The sequence below is a fragment of the Hordeum vulgare genome, chromosome 2H (assembly GCF_904849725.1).
Source record: "Hordeum vulgare subsp. vulgare chromosome 2H, MorexV3_pseudomolecules_assembly, whole genome shotgun sequence".
Classification (NCBI taxonomy): Eukaryota; Viridiplantae; Streptophyta; class Magnoliopsida; order Poales; family Poaceae; genus Hordeum; species Hordeum vulgare.
Window position 1 is genome coordinate 410,933,444 of NC_058519.1, and position 19,369 is coordinate 410,952,812.

Sequence of the window (19,369 nt, forward strand, 5' to 3'; positions counted from 1 at the left end):
ACTTGTATCACCGTCTCTTCACCGAACGAGTGCACCTAGTTGTGTTGGCGACACAAGAGATTTCTTGTATTTGATTGCAGGGTTGTTTGAGAGAGACCATCTTCATCCTACACCTCCCACGTATTGATAAATCTTAGGTTATCCACTTCAGGAAAATTTGCTGATGTCGTACAAAACTCTGCACTTTGAGGCCCAACAACGTCTACAAGAATAAAAATGTGTAGTAGACATCAATCCTCTAATGATTGGTATGACTCCCGCACACTCAAAGAATTCTTGAATGACACCTTTTCCAATAATATTACCGTTACCCACATGATATATTTTACTTTTTAAGAATGGCGGGGCTTCTACCTGGGGAGCTCGGTTTTTAGGAGGATCATGATTAGAATCAAATGTTTTAGTTTTTGCTTCATTAGTATCACTATCTTCACTAGCATCCTCAGTAACGACCTTCAAATTCAAACATACCGCACGTCCTTAAGATAGATATTCGCACCATGATCTCTCATGCACATATAAACTACAAAATGCAAACAAAATTAATGTTCTGATTAGTACCTAAACACACATGTAAATTACCGAAAATTGGTAAGTCTTGCTTCTTACCTGCCGATTATCAATGGCCCGAGCATGATTCTCCTCGTCGAATTAATAACTTAAACCATCATACCAAGGTCCATCATGTGCCATCCTACAAAACCAAAGATGAACAGGTATCAACTAATTTGGCATAACAACGTGATCTAAATATACATATCCAACATCATCTAAATATACATAGCTATAACTTTCAATTTGCCATGAACAATATCAAATCATATGAATTTGCATATCAACATAATGCATTATTCTTTTCATAGTTCAAAACAAAATGTACTCTCTACTCCATTGATATCTACACATCATATACTTTCATACCACATACACACATCATCTCAACATATTGGACTTGCTTGCAAATAAAAAACCAAATTGCTAGTGCATACACACACATCATCCATAAATCAAGGAAAATTCTCAAACAAACAATATCACCTACAACCATCATCTCTTCATCATCTCTCTTGATAATACCCTATGGGACATCATATGCAAACATTAATCATCTATAACCAAACCAATATCTCAAACAAACCATACCATATAAAACCATCAAGTGTTCATAATCTCTTTTCATGCGGGTTCCCACAACATATGAATAGCCCATATAGGCATTAATCCAAATTAATACGGCCTACAAATTCAACAACACACCATCTAGTATCTGCCGATTATCTAAAATCGTCTATCAACTATATATTTTTCCTCAAACAAAGAAATCATCTACTCATCTAACATCACCTAATGTTGAATAATGCATCAAAAGAAGATGATCCAACCAAAATAAATCGAAGGGAAGGGGGAATAATACCTCAAGGATGCCTACGAGCCTCACATCCATGGATTTGAGGGATGGAATGAATAGATCTTGAAGATTTAGTGAGGGAAGAGGGAAGGGGGCGAGAGAGAACCCCTCTTTGTTCGTGCGCTCGACTCTCGCTAGAGAATAAGGAAGGTGGGGTGGGGTAGGCCCGCAAGGCTGGATTACTTATCAGGAGAAAAGCCACATCAAAACGGTCAACGAGCCATCGCATTGTGTGGGCCAAGGGGAAAGAGTAGGGACCACACCATCTTCCATCAAACGAGACCCATAGATATTGGCGTGACAAATAAGCCAAATACAATTTATTTCTTTTTAAATTGAGGTCAATTCGTCCTTAACTTATAGCTAATTAATCAGAATAGTAATTTTCGTCAAAAAAACACTCCAACTGACACGTGATGACACTAGAACACAATGTGCAATGCTTCCATGACTGACTCGTGAAGAGCCCACCTTTTTTTTTGAGTGATAAACCGATATTTATTGATTAGGGGAACAATTTACATGAGTGACAAAAGGGTCATGGGGTGAACCCAGCCACACGTGACGCCCATCACCTAAAATAGAAGCAAATTTAGCTAAATTATGAGCATCAACATTCCTCTCACAGCCTTCGAAAACAAACTCGCGTTTGGTAAAATTATGAATAGCAAGTCCTATCTCCTTGACAATGAAATTGTATCTTTCCTTTGTGACGGACATGATTTCTTTGATGATCGCTTCACAGTCATAAGCAATAACCACGTGAAGAGCCCACTAGAGAGCATCCAAAAGAATGCCAAATACATGAACACTTATCCATCTATAAATCGGACCCAAGATTTCACAGAATACTGGGCCTCGGGTTCGGACGAGGGCCTTGCCTTGCCCCCAGAAGAAGTCTCGCTGCTGCCCGGGCGGGCTTGCTCCCGAGCAAAACCCCGACCAAACCCTAGATTTAAATACCCAGCACCACTCCACTGATCCACCCCTCCTTTCTCTGCCTCGAGCACGCACGGCACGGTGCGGCGCGCACGCACGCACGCCTCTCAACACCCCCAGGTCTCCGCGAGGCCAGAACCCAGAAGTGGGAGGAGGCGACCCCCGACCCCCGACCCTCCCCACTCGCCACCCCACCCCCCGCCCCCCCTCCCTCTCCACCACCCCGCGTCGCCGATCGAGAACCCTAGCTCGGGGTTGCGGCCTCGCCCCTCGCGCCCCGCCGTCGCTGCTCGAGCTCGGTCGGGTCGCCGCCATGGATCTGTCCAACCTGACCCTCGTGCTGCGCGCGGCGCTCAGCCACGCCCCCGAGGAGCGCAAGGCCGCTGAGGCCAGCCTCGAGCAGGTTAGCCCCTCCACCGCCGCCTCGATGGCGCTCTAGACTCTCGGTCCGTTGCTTGCATCGTCCACGCGCCATCGGTCTAGCCGCGGTGGAAGGGGGTGGATTGGGGGTAGGAGTTCGTCGGATCACTGCCTCGCGCCTCTCCGCTGTTGCGTTTTGCCGTGGAATCCTGCTCAATCGAACCAGTCACGTCAACCCAACTTCTCTGTTCCGTGCCAAGTTGATTGTTGTTGCTATGTCTTCCGTGATCTGGAGCTAGGTTGCTGAGTTGGATCGGTTTGAGCCGGTGATCTGTATGAGCTTCACTTCTGGACTGGTTTGATGCTTGCTGCCCGTTGTCATCTAGTTCCGTCTTTGTTGTGGAGCTATGCTCAGTGTTTTTACAGGCTGCATGTGTCCCTAGCTCATGCTAGTGTTGTAGCTGGCATTATTGAGTTCCAGCTCATCAACACCTCAGGGTTGGTGGCTTGGCAACCTGTTCAATCAAGCAGGCTGCCATCACAGCTGAGACTAAGGCGGCATATAAATTTTAAATGTTTTAGTGGCATGTAATCATCTAATGATTCCACACGAGCATTTGTTAACGATGAACATCTGTACATCACAGAGTTGCTTGTTTGCTCCCTTCCTTTTTAATGTCATAGTATTATATGCATCTTGTTAACGATGAACATCTGTACATCACAGAGTTGCTTGTTTGCTCCCTTCCTTTTTAATGTCATAGTATTATATGCATCTAAAAGAAGTCAATAGTATTATATGCTTTGTATGGGTGCAGTTTAATCTTTCCACAAGATTGTAAATTTGTTGGAGCAGAGTGATAATATCCATTCTTTTAGCTATCTGCACACGTCCACTTGGATGAACTGTCTGTAAAGAGAGTTTCTTAGCCAACTTCCGTGCATAGAACGAGCTGTTTGCTATATCGTTATAGCTGTTTGAATGGCGCTCTGGAGTGCACTGCATTTTGGATAGCCCTTGTTTACATAATATGTAATTGAAACTTATTATTCATGAGAGCGTATGAGTGTAATGTCCATCAGTGTGAAATTGTATTTGAGCTGATCTTTATACAGAACAGGCAAATCTACCAGGTTGCCTGAATAACTCTTTTAAGTGTGTTTGCCTATAGTTAATCATATATGGAGTGACTGCTGCTGTATTTTCTTAAGTTCATATTTGTTTTTGTTCTTTTATTTTATTATAGTGTATCCCAATACTACAGCTAACAAGAATTTGGTCCAAAACCAACACTCCTGGAAGATTTAATATTTTTAAATAGAAAGTAACTGTGGACTCAGAAGATTGCAAAGCAGCTCATATTGCCATGTTCTTATTATTCTTAACTATTAGCTATCATCAAGATACTTGGAAACTTGATTTGCATTTGTTTGTGATTGGTAAAAAGCTATCCCTTTTCCAATAACGAGAAATTGATCAACTACAGTGCATTACTTGCTAATATACCCAATTGAATAAAGCAGAATGCTCTAACTAAGCTGGTCATTTTGTTTTGTGTTGGTCATTCTTATTCAGTGTTTACCTGTCTTTTTTGTTCTATACATCATGTTATTGCGATGCTATATGCATATGTTATTTCATTTCGAACCCCTGTGCTGAAGTTCCTGCAATTCCTGCAGCTTCAGTATACGCAACAACATTTGGTGAGATTGTTACAGATCATTGTCGATGGAAATTGTGATATGGCTGTGAGACAGGTCGCAAGCATTCACTTCAAGAACTTTGTTTCGAAAGCCTGGTCTCCTATTGATCCTGGTACGTTTAGGGTAATACCTGGGCATTGTTCGCTTCATTTGGATATCTTGACAATTTTGTTTCCTTTCTGTAGAAGAAACACGTAAAATTCCAGAAGTTGACAAGTCTATGGTTCGCGAGAATATACTGGGCTTTGTTACTCAATTGCCTCCACTGCTAAGGTAAAAATAACTTTGCCGCAATCCACCTGTCCTTTCCTTAAGAAGCACTAACTTGTTACTGTCATAGCTGCTTGCTACAATTGTGATGCTCATTTTTTTGGTTACTTTGTTATATTGTCAGTTTTTTTACCAGATAAACTGAATTCTTGTACCTGTAGTTTTCAATAAGGTACTCTATTCACCATGTTCATTAATGTTGGATATCACTATTTTGTTTTACCTATCGAGGGAAAATAATGTTCACCATATTTAGTTTCGGCCTACATATACTTCATCTTCCAGCTAATTGCAGTTGAAAATGAAGCTTATATGTTTTCCTTTATGCTGCTTGCAGTTCCATTTTGTTTTCTAAAATAGAAGCAATATGTAGTAAAAAATATTGGCGGTGCCTTCATGAAACACGTTCTGGGTAATAATGGACGCTACCCTAACTTGAAATGTTGTTAGTCTTGAAAGCATCAGTTCCCTGTTTTCCTCTATGAAACCCCCACTTGTCGAGAAGCATTATACAAAAAGTATTTTCTCAAAGTTGTAATGCAGGCACATGGTAATTTTTTTGGGCTAGGCATACCAGCTCACATATTCTTGTCTTTATAAGTGACAGTGTGGTGTGCTTTCTTAATGGTGAAAGCAGAACATTTGGCATTGTTGATGATAAACATATGGATAATTGACACATTTTTCATGACTATCTTTAGAGCACAGCTTGGAGAAAGTATCAAGACCTTAATCCTTGCGGATTACCCTGAGCAGTGGCCTAGCCTTCTACATTGGGTTACACATAACATGGAATCGCAGGATCAAATTTTTGGAGCACTTTATGTGCTAAGGATCCTATCCCGGAAATATGAGTGAGCATACATACCACCTTTTCCATCTATTATGTGCTTGATAGTTGAATTATCAATTGTTCTGTTTGTATATGTTTATTTTCCGTAACTCAAATGACTTAGGGTATGGTATACACATAAATCTTGTTTACTACTCCCTCCGTCCGGAAATACTTGTTGGAGGAATGGATGTATCTAGATGCATTTTAGTTCTAAATACATCCATTTCTATTCATTTTTGTGGCAAGTAATTCCGGACGGGGTGAGTATTTTTTTTCCTGTTCTTCTTGATATTGCACCCACAATGCTTTCGTTTTCCTTCTATATGAATTGACACCTTATCCTATTTATGCCTCATGATTTAGGTTCAAGTCAGAGGAGGAAAGGATACCTTTGTATCAAATTGTTGAGGAGTGCTTTCCTCGTTTGTTGAATATATTCAGCACACTTGTCCAGATTGCCAATCCTCCAATTGAAGTTGCTGACTTGATCAAGCTGATCTGCAAAATATTCTGGTCCTCAATTTATGTATGTTCTTGGTCTTATTAATTTATCCCCCCTGTTTTTTTTCCTTATTCTACACTTATGAAGGGGAGCCCTCTTGTCATGTGCTTTCTGCAGCTAGAAATTCCAAAACAACTGTTTGAACCAAATATCTTCAATGCATGGATTGTTCTGTTCTTAAACTTGTTGGAAAGGCCAGTTCCATTGGAAGGGCAACCATCGGATCCTGACGCTAGGAAAGCTTGGGGCTGGTGGAAAGTCAAGAAATGGATTACCCATATCTTGAACCGTTTATACAGTCGGTCAGTATTGAAAAAAGTTGGTATGTTTTCCGTTAATCATTATTTTTACTTGTTTACTCATTTGTCATTGACAGGTTTGCTGATATGAAGGTTCATAAACCAGAGAGTAAAGCTTTTGCTCAAATGTTTCAAAAGAACTATGCTGGAAAAATTCTGGGATGCCATCTACAGTTGCTCAATGCAATTCGCACTGGTGGCTATTTGCCTGAGAGGGTTATTAATCTTATCCTTCAATATCTCACCAACAGGTTTGTGGGGGACTTTTTATGCAGCAGTATGATGTACTTCCAAAGGACAAACCAGCTTTCATGATGTTCACATTGCCACCTTCCATTATTTCTGGTTTCTGCATGTCCTCACTATTCATGAGCTTGCTGTGCATGTCCCTTTATGTCTGTTAGATAATTTCAACAAGACAACTTGCTCTACTGAGATCAGTAATGTGACAACTTCTCTTTCATCTTTCCTATGAATGCATAATTGGCCTAGCAGAATGTACCTTTAATAACTACTGTTTGGTATATGTTCTTTCTTTTAGAGGGTAGTAGTTTTGTGTTAGCCATTTACTAGCTGTATGTTGAAATTTCTGTTCAGCATATTTATCTGTAGCTTACTGGATATCTCCTCGTATGCATGTTGTTTCCCTTACTCTATCTACCCTGTAAAATATGTGTACCTGGTGATCTTTGAATGTGTGGTGACTAACTGTAATGGGTTACTTGCAGTCTCACGAAGAACAGCATGTATCAGCTGATGCAACCACAAATCGACATAATTCTTTTTGAGATAATATTTCCATTAATGTGCTTCAATGACAATGACCAAATGTTATGGGACGAAGATCCGCATGAGTATGTTCGGAAAGGCTATGGTAAACTTGCTTGATCAAATTTATCTCAATAATGTAAGGTAGCACGCACTACTTTCAGTGTTCATCTGTTTACTCATGATGTCACTTTTTTGCATACAGATATAATTGAAGATTTGTATAGTCCTCGAACAGCTGCTATGGATTTCGTCAGTGAATTGGTAAGAAAAAGGGGAAAAGGCAACCTACAAAAGTTTATCCAATTTATTGTGGAGATATTCATGAGGTATGTATCGTTTTTGTGTTTTGTGCTGTGATCCTCAACCTTTGTGAGCTACCTAATTCCAGAATAACTTGGTAGGTATAACGAGGCATCAATTGAAGCAAAACCCTATCGCCAAAAAGATGGTGCCCTTCTTGCCATTGGGACATTATGTGATAGGCTGAAACAAACTGATCCATATAAGGCTGAGCTAGAGCGAATGTTAGTTCAGCATGTCTTTCCAGAGTTCAGCAGTCATGTTGGACACTTGCGTGCAAAGGTAGTATGCTCCAACTTGGCCAGCAGTTATACCTTCTGTTTTATTATAGTTTAGGCATTCAGATCATGTACACAATTTGTCGAAGCATGTGCATTGAAGTGTTCTACCTTCTTTAATAAGTTAGAAATATGTTTATTTGTCCTGGAAATTCGCCCCACCTCAGGTCCAAAAGTTACCATGTTCACTTGTACTCTTTCCAAGATACCTCTGTCCACTATTGCTCTTTGTAACAGCCTGTATAATAGTTTAGGAAAAGGTGCTAGGAATTTTTCATCTTAAAACTACCTCTGTTCCTAAATATAAGACGATTTGGCAGTCCAAAACAATGTATTCCTTTTAGTTATCCTGCAACAAGTTGTCATTAAGGAGAAGGGCTGAAGGGCATGCTTCAGGTTCTGGATGGTCTAGCCATGAGCCAGCAATTCACTAGGGAACGACACACAACTTTTCAACATGAAACAAAATGCTAATCTCAGTACTCACAGCCTAACGTGACAAGCTTGCCGTCCAGCGGTCTACTTCTGCTTTGATAGCATTGTCCATCGTCCTCAGATCATGCTGATAGGTCTGAAAGAACTGGCGGTTTCTTTCACATTGAATACTCCAAGCCGCATGGAACCGCCCTGATTGAAAGCTGCTGGATCCAGGAGCAACACACAAACAAGTGATGTACCGTCTCTGGCTCTTGTGCAAGAGGGCAGAAACCATGGTTGGGGAGCTGACAGCGCGCGAGGTGACCTGCAAACAATGGTGTTGCAGCTCAAGTCAAAGGAAGAATCAACACTTGTGCGCTACATTATCTTAACAAAAAAAATGAGGACAATGGAAGTTAATTTGTTCAGAGAAGGGATCCTTATACTCTGACTTAGCTGAAGTACTGAAGGTTTGGAGATAAGCGCCAGAAAATGGCGTCTTCTCAGCGCTACATTATCTTAACAAAAAAAAATGAGGACAATGGAAGTTAATTTGTTCAGAGAAGGGATCCTTATACTCTGACTTAGCTGAAGTACTGAAGGTTTGGAGATAAGCGCCAGAAAATGGCGTCTTCTCTTGTATCCAAAAGGGAAGTAGTCTAGATGCAGTTCAAAGTGACAGATGCATAATCTCTTGAGCCGAGAGCACCGTAAGAGCCAGTTCAAATATAAGCCGCCCTTTAAAGTTGTTGAGACTTCTAATCAGTTATCCCATAACTAGTTTAGAAGCCCCAATGAACAAAAGAGACGGCTTCTGGAAAAAGCTGGGGAGGAGGCGGCTTATTTTTTAAGCTGCCAAAAGAACTGGCCCTAAATACAACCTTGGATCCAAGTGTTACTTTCAGCACCTGGGCTACCACCCTAGAATTTCTGATATTAGGTGCCAGCAAGCTAAATATCCATCAAGTCTAGTATTAGTCCAGGAAAAGATGACCTGCTGATCACAATTTCAAAAGTCGACTGCACATGGTGACCGCTATTGTCATATTTTAATTAATTGCCATCCTTAGGGAACCCTAGATTCAAGTTCTTTTACAGAACGCTTTATATGCTCTATTATATAATCCAAGTTTAATTGTTTACTACTTAGTATCAAAGTTCTTGTTTTTCTTTATTTCTATGATCATGCTCTAGTTTAATTCAAAGTTCACATTCCCTAGTTTTCTGTGATATACTCGCTACTTCTATCTGACATCAAACTAATATATTATATGGGCAATAGGCAGCATGGGTTGCTGGGCAGTATGCGCACATCACCTTCTCAGACCAGGACAATTTTCGCAAAGCTATGCATTGTGTTATCTCTGGTTTGCGTGATCCAGAACTTCCCGTCAGGGTTGATTCAGTTTTTGCTCTCCGTTCTTTCGTTGAGGCATGTAAAGGTGAGCTTCTCGATTCCTGTCAGTTAACAACTTTCTTCTATTTGTTCCTTACAATTTCTGTTCCATTATACAGATCTGGATGAGATCCGTCCTATCCTTCCACAGCTTCTTGATGGTAAGAACTACTTCATTCAACCTTGATAGGAATGGTGACTTTGTTGTGGTTTGATTATTTATTACTTCATTGCAGAATTTTTTAAGCTTATGGGTGAAGTTGAGAATGAGGATCTTGTTTTCACCCTTGAGACAATTGTTGATAGATTTGGTGAAGAGATGGCACCATATGCCCTTGGACTGTGCCAGAGTTTGGTATGTTGGTCCTTGATTTATATTTAAGTCAATATGTTCATGTGCTCGATTACTGAATCTACCCTCCTAAAACTTCATGCTTACTAATTTTATAGGCTGCTGCCTTCTGGAGATGCATGGCTAGTTCAGAAGCTGATGATGAAGTAGAGGACTCGGGTGCTTTGGCTGCTGTTGGTTGCTTACGTGCTTTAAGCACAATCCTCGAGTCCATTAGCAGTCTTCCCCATCTTTTTATCCAAATAGAGCCCACTTTGTTGCCTATTTTGCGCAGGATGTTAACTTCAGATGGTCAAGGTATTTTCTTGTCTAATTATAACAACGGAGTGTGTAAGTGTGTTACATTTCAAGGATATGCATAGTCTCAACTGGGAGTTATTTACCCAAGACCACCACACTTGGGGCTAGGGTAACAAGTTAGTACAATATTTGAGCCAGGTCACAAAAAACCACCAGTTGTGAGCCTAATACGTAACTCAGAGCACTCACCCTGCATTTTGGCTACGAAAACAGCGGAACCGACAGGTGGGGCCCGCCTGTCGGTCCGATGTGGCATGCCTACATGGATAAATTTGCTGAGGTGGCTGAAGGCCCCGCCTGTCAGCCTCTCTCCGATTCCCGCTCTCCCCTAGCCACCTTCTTCCCCACCACCCCCCACACAACCAGCCAAATCCTGCGCAGCCGTCGGAGCCTTACCCCGACGAGCTACCCCTCCCGGCGAGCCTCCCTGCTGCCCCAGCCACATACCATCCGCCGCCACAAGCCATTGGCCCACGTGGATCCAACCCCAGCGACACCTCCAGCCCTTGTCCGCTTGGATCCGGCGAGGATCTGCCTTGTTGCCCAGACCGCTGCCTCTGCTCGGCGTGGAGGAGCCAAGGTGGTGCACGACCAACAAGGTGGCGAACTGGACACCGTCGTGCTGCTGGGGCTAGTCGACCATGGCCGCGCCGCCGCGTCGGGGGATTCACGGGCGTAAGCGTCAAAGGCGCGGCTGCGCGTGCTGGGAGGCATCTTGCGGCCGAGCACCAGTTCGGGCCCAACGGTCGTCGGCGCGCTACCGGAGGCCGCTGATTTGCGGCGCTCTAGGCCGAGCCCCATGGCTGGGATGCTTGCTCTGCGCCATGGCTGAGCTGTGCGCTGCCCTTGTTGTATGCATGATGGAGGGAGGCTCCATGATTCATTGTCTGGCGTCCTGTCCGCAGGCGGCGGCCTGGATGAGCTCGCGCCGACTTGCTCTTCTCCTGAGGCGACCACAACAACGAGATGGGCAGTGCCCAGAAGCTGCTTGTTTAAATGCCCATGAAGATGGAGGTAGAAGTAAAAAAGAAAAGGGGAAATAAACAACCTCTAGTCACTGACAGATGGGACCTTGTCCACCTCAGCAAATTTATCCATGTAGACATGCCGCATCGGTCCGACAGGTGGGCCCCACCTGTCGGTTCTGCTGTTTTCGTGGCCAAAACGCAGCGTCACTGCTCCGCGTTACGTATTAGGCTCACAACTGGTGGTTTTCTGGACCTGGCTCAAATTTGGTACTAACCTGTTACCCTAGCCCCAAGTGTGGTGGTTTTGGGTAAATAACTCTCTCAACTGGCTGTTTGCACATCAGTTCTGTCAGTCCCTTGGTTGTGCAGGATATTGATTCCTTTAGATATAGTTAAAACAAACTTGCACATAATTGGTTTCTGAATTGTGATAGTCTTCTCTTTCTTTAAACTTTCCTTTTGATGACACTGATAAACCTTTCAGCTCATTAGAAGCTTGTAGGTAGTTGCAGTTATCTCTACCCTCCCCTAAATTTGTTAGGAAAGATGTAAGAACTCATAATTATTAGAGGTTTGAGGTAGATGAAGGTTTTTGTGTTGATATCAGTTTTGATTTTATAAACTAGGTTTCTTCTTCCTTCAATTTGTGCTGATGCATTTGACTCTGTTTTGCAGATGTTTATGAAGAAGTTCTGGAAATAGTGTCCTATCTGACCTTTTACTCACCAACAATTTCTTTGGACATGTGGAGCTTGTGGCCATTGATGATGGAGGCTCTTAATGATTGGGCCATTGATTTCTTTGAGAGTAAGTTTAGTTTTGAATGGGTTGCTGTTAAATTTGCTATATGCTGGAAACTGAATTCTAGAGCATGCACATTTCTTGTTTTTTTGTCTGTTACCCCTTCTGCATCCAAATAAGTATCACTTCTGAGGAAAAAAATCTTTCCAAATCACTGGCACTTTCCTAGACCACCTTGATTATCTCCACCCACACCCCTCACTTTGCCACTTTTTTAAGTGCTTGGGATATAACTTAAAAGTACTTTGGTTATATTTCATCCAAAACATAGTTTTCCTTTGTTTGTCTGGTTAACGGTGCTTAGTATTTGGGAACGAATGGACTACACTATCTTTTGCGTGGTGTCTTCATTTGGTTATTTGGATACCATGCTACTTACTATATCATTTTTTTTTCATTTTCTTTATGTTTGCAAGTTGTATTTGTTTTAATCAGCTGACTAGTTTGCATGTGATTTTGTCATGCTCATCGATTAGTTGTGTCTAAATAATTTCTCAGTGATGAGTTTTCCTTAGAATCAGGAAACAAAAATACAACAGTAACTTCTAAGAACAACATGAACGTAGCTGCTTGCTCTTTTCATATAAGCACTTGATGTTGGGATGGGGAGGTGCTTGCTGCTGACTGGTGGTGGTCGCCGTGGGCATGCCCCTGCGTGTACAGGAAGTTCTCATGTGAGTGTTTGCATGCAAGGGACACCCACCAAGGGTTAAACATTTTTGTCTTGTTGGACCGAGCTATGCCCCATGTGTGCATGAAATATCCCTGGCACATACTGTTTATTCTTGATGTTTATCCAGCCAGATATCTCACTGATGATGTATCTGCACCTTTCCGTGTCGATGGTCGAGTGTGACATCCGTAGTTTGCTTGAGAAAGAATGTTATCTGGGACGAACCTGTTTATGAACAACCAAACAAGTCCAAAACCAGCATCATGATGCCTAAACAGCAATTTAGCAATTTAGCATCCTGGCATCTGATATCTTTTCGGTAAAACTAATTCATTGGCACGTCGTTCCTCTTTTTAGATATATATATACAACAGGTATGGCTGTGTCTTTTCTTGCTCCATTTGATATAATTGGTACAGTATCTGGTCTGGTCTGTGGGCTGTTATTATAAAGTGCTTATCTGCTAGGCTGCTTGTTAGCAAACTGGCCTGGTAGCCAATCTCCTACCAGTTGGATTAATTTTGATAGGCATACATTATCTTTTACAGCCTTTTGCAGCTCATTGTTAAATACTTCTGTTGCCGTGCAGATATTCTTGTCCCACTAGACAATTACATTTCTCGTGGCACTGAACATTTTGTTACATGCAAAGATCCTGATTATCAACAAAGCTTATGGAAAGGACTGTCATCTGTGAGTGTAGATTTGATTCATTTTCAGCTTTAATTTGTTCTTAATGTTTTAGTAGTTTTGCTCTTACAGTGGCATACAAACATTTCTGTAGGTTATGACAGACCAAAATATGGAAGATTCAGATATTGTGCCGGCACCCAAGCTCATTGAAGTGTTTTTTCAAAACTGCAAAGGACAAGTTGATCATTGGGTTGAGCCATATCTCAGGCTTACGATTGATAGGCTCCGTCGATCAGAGAAGCCATATTTGAAATCTCTCCTTGTACAAGTGGTATGAAATGTGCATATTTCCTGTCTCTATTTATTCCAAAACATGCTGACCAGCTAAAGATATATATCATAGTATGTATTATTTAGTTTTGCTGTTTTTAGCTTTTCTATGTCAGTTGTGCATAAGTAACGTCGTCTGTCAGTGTAGAGTAGATTTTGAGTAGCACTTAAAAAACAGACAATATCTTAGTGAAGTGCTAAACATGAATGATCAACTTAAAATATATTCCACAGCATGGTTTGGCAACCCTGAGCTGTTTACTGTTGACCTTCGTCCACCCCCCTTTTTGGGTGGTAACCAGTGGAACTAGACAAAATTTTGTGAACCTAGGAAAAGCTCAAAGTATTACCAGTTAGCTAGCTTAGAATTTGCCTAAATTGGTAAAAAGCTCCTACCTAGTCACTTTTCCAAAGCGAACTATAAGGCACCGTTTGGATACATAATATTTTGGAGCTCTTTTTTCTCGAAAGGTTTTGGAGCTCTCTTGAAACACCTTGGTTTCTGGAAAACTATAGTTTTAGATAATTTGAGCTGTTTGGATATAAGAAAGACTGCTCTTATAAACCATGTCATTTTAATACTGTGCATCGATGCATGCAATCTTGTGTTAATTATTTGTAGACCGGTGAGTTCGAAGAGTTAGTAAAATAAAATACTCTCCTAAATACTTTTGACTGCTTACCACAAACTATAAGCTAGCTAGCCAAATACACCCAGGTAATTATATATATGCATGAATGTGATCTTGTTTAACTTAATTTTTAGATCGGTTAGTTACAGAGTTTCGGAGAGTTAAACTACAATAAACAATTTTCCTGGAAAATTTAGTTGGCAAACTCAACTTGGGTTTTGCTATTACTGCAGAAAACAGTTATACTTGTGAGCTCTGGTACTCCATAGCTGCAACATTTTTTATTTTGCTTCCAAACAGGGCTTCTATAATTGAAGTACCTTGTTTGCCATGATTTACAGTTACTAATCAGCAACACTAACCTCAGTTTATTGAACTATGTGATAGACAGTCCAACTGCTTTAATAATTTAGTGTCACATGCGAGTCTGTGAGCTATTATGCTGTGTACTTCCTGTGTTTTGTAAGAAATTGTGTAAACCAAAATCCTGATCATATATTTCATATACTATGATCAGTCGTTTCAAGCTTTAGGTTCATATATGGAGCAACAACTTTACATGTTCATGGGGTTCAGTTTTGTGTGTCTTCTATCCTGAAGGTAGTCTCTGACGTATGTGGTATATTCAGAATGCAGCAAGATGTATAACGCCTTGTTCTTGTTTGTAAAATGTTTATTTTTCCCTGTGGAGGTAAAGCACAGCTGGTTTTCTAGGCCTACAGTGCATTAGGTCCGTAGCTATTGCTCAATGTAACATCACTATATAACATGTATCTTAAATGAGTACATTTGTGTTTTTCATATTGTATGAAGCAACCTCATGTCATAGTAGGCTGACCACGTGTTCCTTCTGATTTCTGTGCCTAGAATTGATACTGCAGATTGCGTAGGTTGGCCCCCTTGACAGCCATGTATTCATGTCGAGTCAGCAAAGTTACTTATCACAATCCATTTCCATGCCTACTGCAGATAGCTAACGTATTCTACTACAATCCTTCGTTGACACTTGCAATGTTGCATAAACTTGGAGTTGCGACCGAAATTTTCAATCTTTGGTTTGTCATGTTACAACAAGTGAAAAAAAGCGGCAAGAGGGTGAACTTCAAAAGGTAATTTGAATTAGCTCTTGTTTGTATTCCTTTGTGTTTATTTGCTGTACTGACTCGACAAATGGTGTTTCGCTTTATTTTCAGAGAGCATGATAAGAAAGTCTGCTGCTTAGGATTGACTTCACTTATTGGCCTTCCAGCTAATCATATTCCAGCAGAGGCTCTAGAACGCATTTTCAAGGCAACACTTGAGCTGCTTGTTGCATACAAGGAGCAAGTTGCAGGTGCATCTCTTGTTTATTGTATGATATTTCTGATATAAAGCATTAGCCCTTGAAAAACTACCATATATTCCTGAGATTTTAGGCACCAGGCTGATTAAGCACTTCCATCTATTATTTCACACCTTGCAAATCAAGAGTTTCCTTGTATTCTTTTTGTCAGAAACAGTAGGAGAGACTCCCACTGCATATTTATTAACTTATTAATAATAAGGGTATTCTTTACAAGAAAAAGAAAGGAAATATTATACTAAGACTTCCAACTTTATTTTGCCTTTTGCTGTTATAGAACTTACGTAGTGCATTAGTGAAATGCTTAAATTTCTTTTTCAGTTAAATCTTAATCTTTTGCATTAATATACCAGAATCTAAGAGGCAAAATGATGCTGCTGATGATGATGTGGATGAATTTGATGCTGATGAAGAAGAGAATGAGGAGGATGAGGATGATGGGGAGATGGGGGTTGATGATGAAGATCAGGATGAAGTAAATAGTCTTAATATACAGAAACTAGTACAGGTTTGTGGTGTTATCTTGCCTTGAGTAAAATTCGCATTTTGAGATCTTATTGGCATTGTTTAATTTCTACTCCCTCCGTTTTATATATAAGCCTATTTAGAGATTCCAATATAGACTACATACGAAGCAAAATGAGTGAATCTACACTCTAAATTACGTCTATATACATCCGTATATGGTCTATATTGAAATCTCTAAAAAGTCTTACATTTAGAAACAGAGGAATTATTTTATATACCCACCATGTTAATTTTAGCTATGAGTGCTTGTCATGGTGGGATAGTTAATCGAGCTAATGCAATCTCTGGTGAAGTCAAATATGAGCATCAGGGAATCGTCAAGAGAAAGTTACTACTTAAATACTTAGACCCTGCTTGGTAGAGCACCAGATCCCAATTTTCCAGCCAACCAGCCCCTGATCCTTCTAAATCTTGAGGATCTGGATCTGTAGTTACTACTTAAATACTTAGACTCTGCTTGGTAGAGCACCAGATCCCAATTTTCCAGCCAACCAGCCCCTGATCCTTCCAAATCTTGAGGATCTGGATCTGTCTCATAAACGCATACAAAAGAGAATATGCTTGATTCTGGCAGCGATTAGTAGATTAGTCCAACATTGAAAGAGGGGTCTGGGATGTAAGGACTGCTTCAAATATATGTATGTTGGGAAGTTGGGTAGCATTGGTAGGTAACTTCCAACTTGCTTTGGACTTCTGAGGTTCATAGAAGATCTCTCCTCTGGTAGGCAGGGGCTCATGGCTCAGTTTACTCTTAATCTTCACTAAAATTGCTACGAGCTGGGCGGCCCACGGCCGATTTTACCAACACGTAGCTCTGCCAGTGGTAGCTGGGGCCTTAATCTGCATGAATAGCACCTTCAACGGTACTTTAGATGAACAATACTCCTATTCTAGGGAAAGATGCTAAGCTAATTAGCAAAGCGGCTTCAGAAAATCACCTGCCCTTGTTTCGTAGGCCTGTTAGCAGCTTGATGAGCCTTTTGCTTCCCTGGAAAGAACACCTCAGTCTCCTTTTGTTAACAATGTTATTTGCAAAGAACAAGTGAAAAGAATCCTGTAGCAAAGATGTGACACAAGTATTTTGGGTATAATTTTCTTTGCGTTTTCAGAGCACCGTTTCATGGCTCTTTACATGCTTGTGGTAATTCAGGCAAGAGGTTTCCAGCTCCATGGTGAGGATGATGATGATGATGATTCTGATGATGATTTTAGTGATGACGAGGAGCTGCAGACCCCGATAGATGAGGTGGATCCATTTATCTTCTTTGTTGGAACCATCCAAGGTAGAGAATATTTCCCTACTGTACATTCTATTGCAGTATTTATTTTTATTTGTGCGCAAAAGTGGCTGACAAGGCAATAATTATTCTGCCCAGCTGTACAAGCATCGGACCCAGCCAGGTTCCAGAACCTTATGCAGACACTGGATTTTCATTACCAGGCACTGGCTAATGGCGTTGCTCAGCATGCCGAGGAAAGAAAAGTTGAAATTGAGAAAGAGAAATTGGAGAAATCAAATGCACAGTGATGAATGAGTTATAGCAATGGTTTGTTTGTCTTGAGTTTTGTTGCAGGCCAGAGTACCTGTGATTTGGTGATCGCAGGCAAATCAGTTTTTGCAGCCTTGGTCTACTTGTTTTTGGAGGCCTGAGGCACACAGTTCTTGGAATAGAAGAATCGGACAACCGAACCATCGTGGATAATCTCTTGCAGCCTTGGTCTATTTGTTTATGGGTGGTGCGAGCCCTACAGATGATACTACACACTTGTTATGATGCTGTTTTGGTCCTGAGCTTCGGCTCCGTTTGGTCGGATGGAATTTGTTAAATGAGCCCTTTGGGTGGGGCGCGTCCCCAAGTTCTCTTATAGCTAGGAAGGTCCGGTGTAGAGTGTATATGATTGGGCGGTTATTGGTGGATTACCAATACGATGGTTTCATTTTTTTTCCTTCTGTCGTTGCAGGATTCAGTGAATCCATTTTTGTCCCTACGATTTGTTGAACATCGCTGAAGCATGTCTCTGTATGGTTTGACAGAGGCTGGTGAAATAAACTTTGCCTGCATCTGGTAACCTGGATCTGGTTATGATTACAATGCAGAAGTTTTTTGTTGTTGTGATATTTGCTGTCCGATAATCACTGAGTGAGTATCATATTCTGTACGCTGTCGAAGGAACAACGAAGACGAATACTAGTGGGATCTGACCAGGGGCGCTGAGCCCAATATGAAACAGCTATTTCAGTTTCGTTATAATAATAAAATATATAGTGTCCCCCAAGTCGAACTTGTTTAGTTTGACCCACTATAATTTTTTTGCTAAGATATACTCGCTTCGTCCCAAAATAAATAATTCAAAAGTGGCTTAGTTTTGTATTTAAAAAAGGGTCTCAACTTTATATACTAAAATTAGTGTAAAGTTGAGTTATTTTTGAATCATTTATTTTAGGATGGAGGTAGTAAATAAAATCAAATAAACATTATACGAGTTAGGGCATCTCGTCAATCTGTAAATTTCCTTTCATCTATTTGCAAACACGTTTGCACGAGGACAACTACTAACGTTAGCCATATACATCGGCCAGCAATTTGAACTAACCAGACAAAATTTATACGGAAATACAGGGTTACATTCAAGTTTAGACATAATTCACATAAAGAAATATTTACCTAATACTCCCTCCTTTTCGGTTTATAGGGCTCATCTCCAAAATTTCAGATTTCCATTATACTAGGCTTATTTTAAGTATAATTGAGTTAAAGTGCTTTGAGTAATAATAAAGCTGGTCTTTTGTTGGTCATTTTGCAGAAAAGTCTCTATAATTCATATAACCCGTAATATTTATACTAATGAACCGGCAGTCTGACTTTTAAGTCCCAGCCAACCGTTTTCTAAACTTTTACATATAAATCATAATATTTGTGTTGAACAATCGCACTCCATCTAAAATAGATTTTTTAAAATAATAATCATATCTTTTAAGCCGTAACTTTAATTTTAATATATTATATATGAATTTTGACTATAAAGATGCATAGAATGAATATGATCTACTTTTTATCCATTAAGTATTTAAAAAATAATTAATTTATAGTGCAACCTAAATCGATGGTGCATGATTCGTCATTCCTTGATACCGACGTTAATTCGTAATGCAAATAAACATGCCACATGCATGGCTATGTGCTTCTTGGGAAGGAACGAGCGAGAAAAATAATTACGTTAAATCAACTATAATCCGTAAGCATGTTGTATTTCTACCAGCCTCTTTTCTTATACATGTCACATGATCAAACATGCTATGTACGTGTTTTTTTGGGATCAAATTCACACG

The 19,369-nt window shown here is 40.6% G+C and overlaps 1 protein-coding gene across 1 annotated transcript; it reads left to right on the forward strand.

The window, feature by feature from the left end:
* Positions 1-2,491: 2,491 nt before the first annotated feature.
* Positions 2,492-18,155, forward strand: LOC123426447 (importin beta-like SAD2). The gene is made up of 22 exons (XM_045110293.1): positions 2,492-2,750; positions 4,388-4,523; positions 4,597-4,684; positions 5,383-5,535; positions 5,880-6,042; positions 6,136-6,320; positions 6,395-6,568; positions 7,046-7,191; positions 7,291-7,414; positions 7,490-7,670; positions 9,366-9,525; positions 9,599-9,640; positions 9,716-9,834; positions 9,930-10,128; positions 11,775-11,906; positions 13,163-13,266; positions 13,358-13,537; positions 15,138-15,277; positions 15,362-15,501; positions 15,864-16,018; positions 17,189-17,321; positions 17,415-18,155. Exons 1-22 carry the CDS (start codon positions 2,661-2,663, stop codon positions 17,564-17,566), a joined length of 3,096 nt encoding a protein of 1,031 aa, XP_044966228.1. The 5' UTR covers positions 2,492-2,660; the 3' UTR covers positions 17,567-18,155.
* Positions 18,156-19,369: the final 1,214 nt, after the last annotated feature.

Bases quoted from the DNA above. Each gene is read 5' to 3' on its own strand.
- LOC123426447 (XM_045110293.1), top strand. From the start codon at position 2,661: ATGGATCTGTCCAACCTGACCCTCGTGCTGCGCGCGGCGCTCAGCCAC. The intron at 5,536-5,879 runs GTGAGCATACAT...CTCATGATTTAG, and splicing joins ATCCTATCCCGGAAATATGA to GTTCAAGTCAGAGGAGGAAA. The intron at 10,129-11,774 runs GTATTTTCTTGT...TCTGTTTTGCAG, and splicing joins GTTAACTTCAGATGGTCAAG to ATGTTTATGAAGAAGTTCTG.